Raw genomic sequence first — 12,198 nt, forward strand, 5'->3', positions numbered from 1 at the left:
CTGTAGGACCACTTTCTGACTGTCTATGACCGATGTTAGAATGTCTTATGGAACTGCTATAAAGGCTTTATGAATGCATGCATAAGGGGTTAAGTGTTACCCCACTCTACACCACAGCCCTTTTTCAGCAGATCTTTACCTGGTGATTACTGAGAAATTATGTGGTAAAAGAGTGTGTGTGTGTGTGTGTGTGTGTGTGTGCAGCTCTGCAGTCTCCTATAGAGTACCAGAGGAAGGAGGGTGGGGGAACAAACCTCCTCACCCGACCCCCCTCGGGCTTCGGCCCCAAAGCATCGGGCCGACCCCCCTCTGTGCCCCCCACCCCTAACGGACACAACACACACACACAGGCAGACGGCGAGGCACAGGACGACGAGGTGAGATGAGATTAAATCAACTTTATTGTTTCCTCTGAGAGAACACTGTCTTATAAATAGTATCAAATAACTCTAATGCTGTACATATAATAACCTGTTTCATGCTGTGTCTGTTACACCTGGGGATCAACAACATGTACATACTCACCTTGGTGACTCATTGTGTCTGTTACACCTGGGGATCAACAACATGTACATACTCACCTTGGTGACTCATTATGTCTGTTACACCTGGGGATCAACAACATGTACATACTCACCTTGGTGACTCATTGTGTCTGTTACACCTGGGGATCAACAACATGTACATACTCACCTTGGTGACTCATTGTGTCTGTTACACCTGGGGATCAACAACATGTACATACTCACCTTGGTGACTCATTATGTCTGTGCAGTGTGTTTAACAAGTGTTTTATACCTCTGTGTGTATGTGTGTGTGTGCGGGCGTGCGTGCGTGTGTGTGTGTGTTTGTGTGTGCGGGCGTGCGTGTGTGTGTTTGTGTGTGTGTGTGCGTGTGTGTGTGTGTGTGTGTTTGTGTGTGTGTGTGCGTGTGTGTGTGTGGAAGCTGGTGCTGGTGATCCAGGACTTCAGTGCGGTGCGTGAGGATGAGATCACGGTACTTCGTGGGGAACGGGTCCAGATTCTGGCATCCAACCAACATGGCCAGTGTCTGGTCTACCGACCGGCCAACACAGAGTCTCCACCTGCAGAGGGCTGGGTGCCGCGCAGCGTCCTGTTCAACCACTAACTACCAGTTAGAACCAGTCAGAACCAGTTTAGAACCAGTTATAAACAGTTACACACAAACAGGATGCCTTCCCCATAACCAGTTACGGCCCAGTTACACTTCACTGATGCCAGTAAGACCCAGTACCAATCACACACATCTGTTATTAGTTACTGGTCCCAAACAGTTACACATAGTTTAAACTAGTTAGATCAGTTACATACAGTCAGCTGCCCCTGTTAAACCAATCACACACACACGTAGCAAACATCCTCAACAACCGGTAGCAACCATGAACACTAGTGACCAACTACTGTAGTTCCTCACACTGGTGAAAAGAGGCCAGAGAGCTGCAGGTCCAGACAGGGGGATTTGAGGTGAATGGACACACAGTATGCCTATGGAACATCCCAACTGATGAGGTCACTAATGGCTGCAGCCTATGGAACATCCCAACTGATGAGGTCCAACTGATGAGGCCACTGAGGGCCGCTGCCAACTGATGAGGTCACTAAGGGCTGCTGCCTTTGGAACACCCAAACTGATGAGGCCACTAAGCGCTGCTGCCAACTGATGAGGTCACTAAGGGCTGCTGCCTTTGGAACATACAAACTGATGATGTCACTAAGGGCTGCTGCCTTTGGAACATCCCAACTGATGAGGTCACTAAGGGCTGTTGCCTTTTGAACATCGAAACTGATGAGGTCACTAAGGGCTTCTGCCTCAGTCATTCCGGAACTCTGGGATTCTAGAATAAAACAACACTGAGAACAGCTGTCAGAGACTCTCCCACCTCATTAAGGAACCAGACTCAAGTGGAGGGTCAAAGGTAAAATATATCAGCCAACAAGATCTGCTGGAGACAAGCAAGAAGTTACGTTGTAATAATGGTTGTTTTTACATATCGGTGAAAAAACATAGTGTCAGCACGTGATGTTTCTGCTTTCATGTCATGGGGGTCAAAATAAATGGACTGAACCCTCACCCACCCACCCCAACCCCGGTGAGGTGACATCATTTCCTGTTTGTTAATATGTGTAAAAGAAAGCGAAAGTCTCACCACGTAAATAGAGCTCTGAGCGCATTATGAAGTATATATAGTTCTTATATGATTAATATATTCTGTTTTTCACCTGAATAGAAAACAGAGAGAAGAGAAGTATTGTCACGTTAACGTCTGTATGTGTGTGTGCGTGTTTGCGCGTGTGTGTGCGTGCGTTTGTGTACGAGTGCTTGCATGTATGGTGTGTGCGTGCGTGTGTGCGTGCGTGCGTGCGTGTGTGTGTGTGTGTGTGTGTGTGTGTGTGTTGGTGGTCCTTTGGGTTCTGTTTGTATTGAATAGAAACCCCTGTGTTCTCTGTGTTTTTTCACTGATCAATCCCTGTTTAATTCCTGTGTCCCTTTGATGTGGTTTCCTGTTCCTGTAGAGCTGCTGTTGGGCAGTGTGAAGGACTCAAGAGTGTGCATCCTCATACTTTTAAATGTAACCCAGAGTTTGAACCGTAATATTATGCATTCTTTGGAAAATATGTAAATAATATTTTACAGACATGTACATGATTTAACAGGGCAAAAGGGAGCTGGGGAACACACCAGTCCAACTCCTTCATGTTAAACAGAAACCTTGCCGCCATATTGGATTTTCAGGTTTTAACTAACTGCTGAACTAGTTAACCCTTCAACTCTCACCTGCTCAGGGTAAAAGTTGCCCTTCAGCACAGATCTAGGATCAGGTTACTCTCTCCCCAATCTGACCTTAACCGTGAGGAGAAACACTAAACTGACCCTAGATCAGTGTCTGGGGGTAACTTCTAATCCTGGTTTGTATCTGCAGTGGCAGCATTGCTGCCTATAGCTTCATACTACACAGGTTATACAGGCTCTGGGCAAAAGTCAAAAGACATCATATTCCCCATGTAGTGCACTACTTTTGCCTGAAGCAGTGCATTATATGGGGAGTAGGGTGCGATTTGGGACCTAGACCCTCTTAGCCATACAGGTTATTATACAGTGATGTGTACATACAAAATGGCTGCTATCTCACCTCTATGAGTTCTGTATGGTGGTTTGTAATAAAGACCATTTTTCATCTCTGAAATGGAAACATGTGTATGTAGTCGATACTAATGCTGTAGTCTGTCTGTATCTGTCTGTCGTTATGAAGGCACCGATGCATAGTGTCAAACGTCACACAAATGGGTTCTTTGCCAGTGAAATGGGGATAGCTATTTGCACATTAACTCAGATGACCACGGCAGAGAGGGTGGAGAACGTTTCAGAATGTAAATACATTAGCTGGCTTCCAGACAGTTTCTTAAGTAGCTGAATGTCTTCAACATGTGACAAAATGACACATTTGTCCAAATATCACTTTATTTGAAAGGAGTACTGCACTGAATGTGATCACGTGGTTCTCCGTAGCTTGCTTGGCGGTCGTGAATATGCTAAACGAGCGTGATAAGGCCTTTCTATAGGAACCTTGTGTCTCTTCATATACAGTATAATGTACACTCTTTGACTACAGTCTTCCTCCATTAACACACACAGGATTCTACATACTTCCTCACTCATTAATACACACAGGATTCTACATACTTCCTCACTCATTAACACACACAGGATTCTACATACTTCCTCTCGCATTAACACACACAGGATTCTACACACACAGGATTCTACATACTTCCTCTCTCATTAACACACACATGATTCTACATACTTCCTCTCTCATTAACACACACAGGATTCTACATACTTCCTCACTCATTAACACACACAGGATTCTACATACTTCCTCTCTCATTAACACACACAGGATTCTACATACTTCCTCCCTCATTAACACACACAGAATTCTACATACTTCCTCCCTCATTAACACACACGAAATTCTACAGTCGTGGCCAAAAGTTTTGAGAATGACTCAAATATTATTTTTCACAAAGTCTGCTGCCCCAGTTTGTATGATGGCAATTTGCATATACTCCAGAATGTTATGAAGAGTGATCAGATGAATTGCAATTAATTGCAAAGTCCCTCTTTGCCATGCAAATGAACTGAATCCCCCAAAAACTTTCCACTGCATTTCAGTCCTGTCACAAAAGGACCAGCTGACATCATGTCAGTGATTCTCTCGTTAACACAGGTGTTGACAAAGACAAGGCTGGAGATCACTCTGTCATGTTGATTGAGTTCGAATAACAGACTGGAAGCTTCAAAAGGAGGGTGGTGCTTGGAATCATTGTTCTTCCTCTGTCAACCATGGTTACCTGCAAGGAAACATGTGCCGTCATCATTGCTTTGCACAAAAAGGGCTTCACAGGCAAGGATATTGCTGCCAGTAAGATTGCACCTAAATCAACCATTTATCGGATCATCAAGAACTTCAAGGAGAGCGGTTCAATTGTTGTGAAGAAGGCTTCAGGGCGCCCAAGAAAGTCCAGCAAGCACCAGGACCGTCTCCTAAAGTTGATTCAGCTGCGGGATCGGTCACCACCAGTACAGAGCTTGCTCAGGAATGGCAGGAGGCAGGTGTGAGTGCATCTGCACGCACAGTGAGGCAAAGATTTTTGGAGGATGGCCTGGTGTCAAGAAGGGCAGCAAAGAAGCCACTTCTCTCCAGGAAAAACATCAGGGACAGACTGATATTCTGCAAAAGGTACAGGGATTGGACTGCTGAGGACTGGGGTAAAGTAATTTTCTCTGATGAATCCCCTTTCCGATTGTTTGGGGCATCCGGAAAAAAGCTTGTCCGGAGAAGACAAGGTGAGCTCTACCATCAGTCCTGTGTCGTGCCAACAGTAAAGCATCCTGAGACCATTCATGTGTGGGGTTGCTTCTCAGCCAAGGGAGTGGGCTCACAATTTTGCCTAAGAACACAGCCATGAATAAAGAATGGTACCAACACATCCTCCGAGAGAACCTTCTCCCAACCATCCAGGAACAATTTGGTGACGAACAATGCCTTTTCCAGCATGATAAAGCACCTTGCCATAAGGCAAAAGTGATAACTAAGTGGCTCTGGGGAACAAAACATCGATATTTTGGGTCCATGGCCAGGAAACTCCCCAGACATTAATCCCATTGAGAACTTGTGGTCAATCCTCAAGAGGTGGGTGGACAAACAAAAACCCACAAATTCTGACAAACTCCAAGCATTGATTATGCAAGAATGGGCTGCCATCAGTCAGGAGTGGCCCAGAAGTTAATTGACAGCATGCCAGGGCGGATTGCAGAGGTCTTGAAAAAGAAGGGTCAACACTGCAAATATTGACTCTTTGCATCAACTTCATGCAATTGTCAATAAAAGCCTTTGACAAATGCTTGTAATTATACTTCAGTATTCCATAGTAACATCTGACAAAAATATCTAAAGACACTGAAGCAGAAAACTTTGTGGAAATGTCATGTTTTGGCTTTGATCATCATGTCTTGTCCCTGTGCTTCCCTCTGCTGGTCTTATTAGGTTCTTTCCCTCTTTCTATTCCTCTCTCTCCTCCTTCCTCTCTCCCTCCCCCGCTCTCTCTCTCTATCGTTCCGTTCCTGCTTCCAGCTGTTTCTCTTTCTCCTAACGACCTCATTTACTCTTTCACACCTGTCTCCTATTTTGCCCTCTGATTAGAGTCCCTATTTCTCCCTCTGTTTTCCGCTTCTGTCTTTGTCGGATTCTTGTTTGAGGTTAGCTGCTCTGTGTCCTTGTTCCGCCCTGTTGTTGTTTTTGCATTTGTCAGATGTTGCGTGTGAGCAGGTGTCTATGTCAGCTACGGTCTGTGCCTTCCTGAAGCGACCTGCAGTCGGTGGTCGCGTCTCCAGTCGTTCCTCTCTACTGACAAGAGGTTTTCAGTTTCCTGTTTTGGATTACCTTTGGATTATATCCAGGAACATCATTGTTTGTTTAAGACTGGAATAAAGACTCTGTTTCTATTACGTCGCTTTTGGGTCCTCCTTCATCAGCATAACAGAAGAATCCGACCAAGAATGGACCCAGCGACTATGGATTCTCTCAACACTACCGTCAAGTTCCAGGGAGCAATGCTCGGCAGACACGAGCAGGAATTGTCTGCTGCTCGTCATGCCGTTGAGACCCTGGCCGCTCAGGTCTCCGATCTCTCAGGACAGTTTCAGAGTCTTCGTCTCGTACCACAAGCTACTTCCTGGTCTTCCGAGTCTCCGGAACCCAGGGTTAATAATCCACCATGTTACTCTGGACAGCCCACTGAGTGTCGCTCCTTTCTCACCCAGTGTGATATTGTGTTCTCTCTCCAGCCCAACACATACTCTGGAGAGAGAGCTCGGATCGCTTACGTCATATCACTCCTTACTGGGCGGGCTCGGGAGTGGGGCACAGCTATCTGGGAGGCAAGGGCTGAGTGTTCTGACGTTTATCAGAACTTTAAGGAGGAGATGATACGGGTCTTTGATCGTTCTGTTTTTGGGAAGGAGGCTTCCAGGGGTCTGGCTTCCCTATGTCAAGGTGATCGATCCATAACGGATTACTCTATAGAGTTTCGTACTCTTGCTGCATCCAGTGACTGGAACGAGCCGGCGTTGCTCGCTCGTTTTCTGGAGGGACTCCACGCTGAGGTTAAGGATGAGATTCTCTCCCGGGAGGTTCCTTCCAGCGTGGACTCTTTGATTGCACTCGCCATCCGCATAGAACGACGGGTAGATCTTCGTCACCGAGCTCGTGGAAGAGAGCTCGCGTTAACGGGGTTTCCCTTCTCCGCATCTCGACCATCTCCTTCCATCGGCTCAGAGACTGAGCCCATGCAGCTGGGAGGTGTTCACATCTCGACTAAGGAGAGGGAACGGAGAATCACCAACCGCCTTTGCTTCTATTGCGGTTCTGCTGGACATTTTGTCATGTCATGTCCAGTTAAAGGCCAGAGTTCATTAGTAAGCGGAGGGCTACGGGTGAGCGCTACTACTCTGGTCTCTCCATCAAGATCCTGTACTACCTTGTCGGTCCATCTACGCTGGACCGGGTCGGCTGCTTCCTGCAGTGCCTTGATAGACTCTGGGGCTGAGGGTTGTTTTATGGACGAAGCATGGGCTCGGAAACATGACATTCCTCTCAGAGAGTTAGGGAGGATCACACCCATGTTCGCCTTAGATGGTAGTCCTCTCCCCAGTATCAGATATGAGACATTACCTTTAACCCTCACAGTATCTGGTAACCACAGTGAGACCATTTCTTTTTTGATTTTTTGTTCACCTGTTACACCTGTTGTTTTGGGTCATCCCTGGCTAGTATGTCATAATCCTTCTATTAATTGGTCTAGTAATTCTATCCTTTCCTGGAACGTTTCTTGTCATGTGAAGTGTTTAATGTCTGCTATCCCTCCTGTTTCTTCTGTCCCCTCTACTCAGGAGGAGCCTGGTGATGTGACAGGAGTGCCGGAGGAATATCATGATCTACGCACGGTCTTCAGTCGGTCCAGAGCCAACTCTCTTCCTCCTCACCGGTCGTATGATTGTTGTATTGATCTCCATCCGGGGACCACTTCTCCTCGGGGTAGATTATTCTCTCTGTCGGCTCCAGAACGTAAGGCTCTCGATGATTATCTGTCTGCTGAAGGCATTCAGATGGATCCCGCTAAGGTCCAGGATGTCAGCGATTGGCCTGTTCCTAAGTCACGTGTCGAGTTACAGCGCTTTCTCGGTTTCGCTAATTTCTATCGGCGTTTCATTCGTAATTTCGGTCAAGTGGCTGCCCCTCTCACAGCTCTGACTTCTGTCAAGTCTTGCTTTAAGTGGTCTGGTTCCGCCCAGGGAGCTTTTGATCTCCTCAAGAAGCGTTTTACATCCGCCCCTATCCTTGTTACTCCTGACGTCACTAAACAATTCATTGTCGAGGTTGACGCTTCAGAGGTGGGCGTGGGAGCCATTCTGTCCCAGCGCTTCCAGTCTGACGATAAGGTCCATCCTTGCGCTTACTTTTCTCATCGATTGTCGCCATCGGAACCCGAGGGGATTCTCCCTGAAGGGCGTGTTGTCGGGTTGACTGTCTGGGGAATTGAGAGACAGGTAAAGCAAGCACTCACTCACACTGCGTCGCCGCGCGCTTGTCCTAGTAACCTTCTGTTCGTTCCTGTCTCTATTCGTCTGGCGGTTCTTCAGTGGGCTCATTCTGCCAAGTTAGCTGGTCACCCCGGCGTTCGGGGTACGCTTGCTTCTATTCGCCAGCGGTTTTGGTGGCCTACTCAGGAGCGGGACACGCGCCGTTTCGTGGCTGCTTGTTCGGACTGCGCGCAGACTAAGTCAGGTAACTCTTCTCCTGCCGGTCGTCTTAGACCGCTTCCCATTCCTTCTCGACCATGGTCTCAGATCGCCTTAGACTTTATGACCGGTCTGTCTTCGTCTGCGGGGAGGACTGTGAGAGCCGCCAATAAACGTAGGATTAAGAGTCCTAGATATTGTCGCGGTCAGAGAGTGTGGCTTTCCACTCGTAACCTTTCCCTTACGACAGCTTCTCGCAAGTTGACTCCGCGGTTCATTGGTCCGTTCCGTGTCTCTCAGGTCGTTAATCCTGTCGCTGTGCGACTGCTTCTTCCGCGACATCTTCGTCGCGTCCACCCTGTCTTCCATGTCTCTTGTGTCAAGCCTTTTCTTCGCGCCCCCGTTCGTCTTCCCTCCCCCCCTCCCGTCCTTGTCGAGGGCGCTCCTATTTACAAGGAACGGAGGATCATGGACATGCGTTCTCAGGGACGTGGTCACCAGTACTTAGTGGATTGGGAGGGTTACGGTCCTGAGGAGAGGAGTTGGGTTCCTTCTCGGGACGTGCTGGACCGTTCGTTGATTGATGATTTCCTTCGTCGCCGCCAGGGTTCCTCCTCGAGTGCGCCTGGAGGCGCTTGGTGAGTGGGGGGGTACTGTCATGTTTTGGCTTTGATCATCATGTCTTGTCCCTGTGCTTCCCTCTGCTGGTCTTATTAGGTTCTTTCCCTCTTTCTATTCCTCTCTCTCCTCCTTCCTCTCTCCCTCCCCCGCTCTCTCTCTCTATCGTTCCGTTCCTGCTTCCAGCTGTTTCTCTTTCTCCTAACGACCTCATTTACTCTTTCACACCTGTCTCCTATTTTGCCCTCTGATTAGAGTCCCTATTTCTCCCTCTGTTTTCCGCTTCTGTCTTTGTCGGATTCTTGTTTGAGGTTAGCTGCTCTGTGTCCTTGTTCCGCCCTGTTGTTGTTTTTGCATTTGTCAGATGTTGCGTGTGAGCAGGTGTCTATGTCAGCTACGGTCTGTGCCTTCCTGAAGCGACCTGCAGTCGGTGGTCGCGTCTCCAGTCGTTCCTCTCTACTGACAAGAGGTTTTCAGTTTCCTGTTTTGGATTACCTTTGGATTATATCCAGGAACATCATTGTTTGTTTAAGACTGGAATAAAGACTCTGTTTCTATTACGTCGCTTTTGGGTCCTCCTTCATCAGCATAACAGGAAATTAATATTTGTGTCATTCTCAAAACTTTTGGCCACGACTGTACATTCTTCCTCCATTAACACACACAGGATTCTACATACAGTGCATTCAGACCCCTTCGCTTTTTCCACATTTTGTTACTTTATTCTAAAATGTATTAAACATATTTTTTCTCATCTATCTACACACAATACCCCATAAAGCAAAACAGCTTTTTAGAAATGTTTGCAAATGTATTATAAATGAAAAACTGATATCACATTTACATAAGTATTCAGACCCTTTACTCAGTACTTTGTTGAAGCACCTTTGGCAGAAATTACAGCCTTGAGTCTTCTTGGGTATGACGCTACAAGCTTGGCACACCTGTATTTTGGGAGTTTCTCCCCTTCTTCTCTGCAGATCCTCTAAAACTCTGTCAGGTTGGATGGGGAGCATCGCTGCACAGCTATTTTCAGGTCTCTTCAGAGATGTTTGATCGGGTTCAAGTCCAGGTTCTGGCTGTGCTACTCAAGGACATTCAGAGTCTTCTCCAGAAGCCACTACTATGTTGTCTTGGCTGTGTGCTTAGGGTCATTGTCCTGTTGGAAGGTGAACCTTCGTCCCAGTCTGAGGTCCTGAGCGCTTTGAAGCAGGTTTTCATCAAGGATCTCTCTGTACTTTGCACTGTTCATCTTTGCCTCGATCCTGACATCTCAGCAGAGGAACTCTGGAGCTCTGTCAGAGTGACCATAGGGTTCTTGGTCACCTCCCTGACCAAGGCCCTTCTCCCCTGATTGATCAGTTTGGCCTAGGAAGCGTCTTGTTGGTTCCAAACTTCTTCCATTTAAGAATGATGTAGTCCACTGTGTTCTTGGGGACCTTCAATGCTTCAGAGTTTTTTGGTACCAATCCCCAGATCTGTGCCTTGACAGAATCCTGTCTCGGTGCTCTACGGACAATTCCTTCAACTTCATGGCTTGGTTTTTGCTCTGAAATGCACTGTCAACTGTGCGATATTATATAGACACGTGTGTGCCTTTCCAAATCATGCCCAATCAATTGAATTTACCACAGATGGACTCCAATCAAGTTGTAGAAACATCTCAAATATGATCAATAGAAACAGGAAGCACCTGAGCTCAATTTCAAGTCTCATAGCAAAGGGTCTGAATACTTAAGTAAATAAGGCATTTCTGTTTTTTATTTTGAAGAGATTTGCTAAAAAAGTGAAGGAATACTTTCTGAATCCACTGAACTTCCTCCATTAACACACACAGGATTCTACATAATTACTTCATAAATACAGACAGGATTCTACAGAATTCTAACATTAACACACACAGGATTCTACATAAATACTTCATAAATACAGACAGGATTCTACAGAATTCTTATATTAACACACACAGGATTCTACATAATTACTTCATAAATACAGACAGGATTCTACAGAATTCTTACATTAACACACACAGGATTCTACATAAATACTTCATAAATACAGACAGGATTCTACAGAATTCTCACATTAACACACACAGGATTCCAGAGAAATTCTCCCTTAGCACACATGACCACTTCACAGTGTGTGTGTGTGTCTCTCTCTGTGTGTGTGTGTGTGTGTGTGTGTGTGTGTGTGTGTGTGTGTGTGTGTGTGTGTGTGTGTGTGTGTGTGTGTGTGTGTGTGTGTGTGTGTGTGTGTGTGTGTGTGTGTAGTATTAATGCCAGCATGCCCTTCTGGGTGTTAGTAGTTCATTGGGTATGATCCTGCCCTTATAAGGTAGTTTAAACCATAGGGGTGATAGCAGCACCTATGCCGGTATAAAAAGGAACGGTAACACTTGACTTAACACACACTTTCATAACACATTATGACACAACATCTGACATAACTTGTCATAACACTGTCATGACCCATATATTTACACATGTTGTGATATATGTTGTGTTCTTTTATGGCTGGTTATGGCACCTACATAAGTGTCAAAACCCACATTTATTCAAGTGAGTTTTTTTCCTGCCAAGAAGTTTCCTGTCGTTTGAAAATGTGTTTCTTAAATCCTTTGTTGTCGTTGTTATGAATTCTTTACAGTCATGGTTTTTTCATCATATTTTAAATCACTTGTAGAAAATACACTGTATGACACTGTCATGAAGCATTATGACCATCTTGTGTCACTTTGCTTGGACTAAGAAAATACACTTTATGATACTGTCATGAAGCATTATGACCATCATAATCATATAAGCCAGATAGGCCTATCACGTACCTGCTCTTATATCAGTAATCAGTCAAAATGAGGGTGTCTTGTCCTGCTCCTGAAATCTGCTCCTGCATTCATCCCAGTCATCAGATCATTGGGGCAGGTGGTCAATAAAAAAAACTACAATTATATGACATAAACATACTGTTCACACATAGGCTATGGTGTAATGGAATCTTTTCCCTTGTGTGGGAAAACGTTTCATAGAGGGTAGGGCCTAGGGGTTGTTTCTGGATGGGGCCATAGAGGGTAGGGGCTAGGGGTTGTTTCTGGATGGGGCCATAGAGGGTAGGGGCTAGGGGTTGTTTCTGGACGGGACCATAGAGGGTAGGGGCTAGGGGTTGTTTCTGGATGGGGCCATAGAGGGTAGGGCCTAGGGGTTGTTTCTGGATGGGGCCATAGAGGGTAGGGCCTAGGGGTTGTTTCTGGAC

At 46.2% G+C, this 12,198-nt stretch overlaps 1 protein-coding gene across 1 annotated transcript in view; it reads left to right on the top strand.

Moving 5' to 3' along the window:
• Positions 1–3,211, top strand: part of LOC129840314 (kalirin-like) — an 83,039-nt gene extending 79,828 nt beyond the window's left edge. Inside the window, exons 13-14 of the mRNA XM_055908117.1 lie at positions 205–377; positions 946–3,211. Of these exons, the coding sequence (XP_055764092.1) occupies positions 205–377; positions 946–1,128 (356 nt within the window). The 3' untranslated portion in view covers positions 1,129–3,211. The remainder of the gene's footprint in view (positions 1–204; positions 378–945) is intronic.
• The last annotated feature ends 8,987 nt before the right edge of the window (positions 3,212–12,198 follow it).

This window comes from Salvelinus fontinalis, chromosome 41 (genome assembly GCF_029448725.1).
Source record: "Salvelinus fontinalis isolate EN_2023a chromosome 41, ASM2944872v1, whole genome shotgun sequence".
Lineage (NCBI taxonomy): Eukaryota > Metazoa > Chordata > Actinopteri > Salmoniformes > Salmonidae > Salvelinus > Salvelinus fontinalis.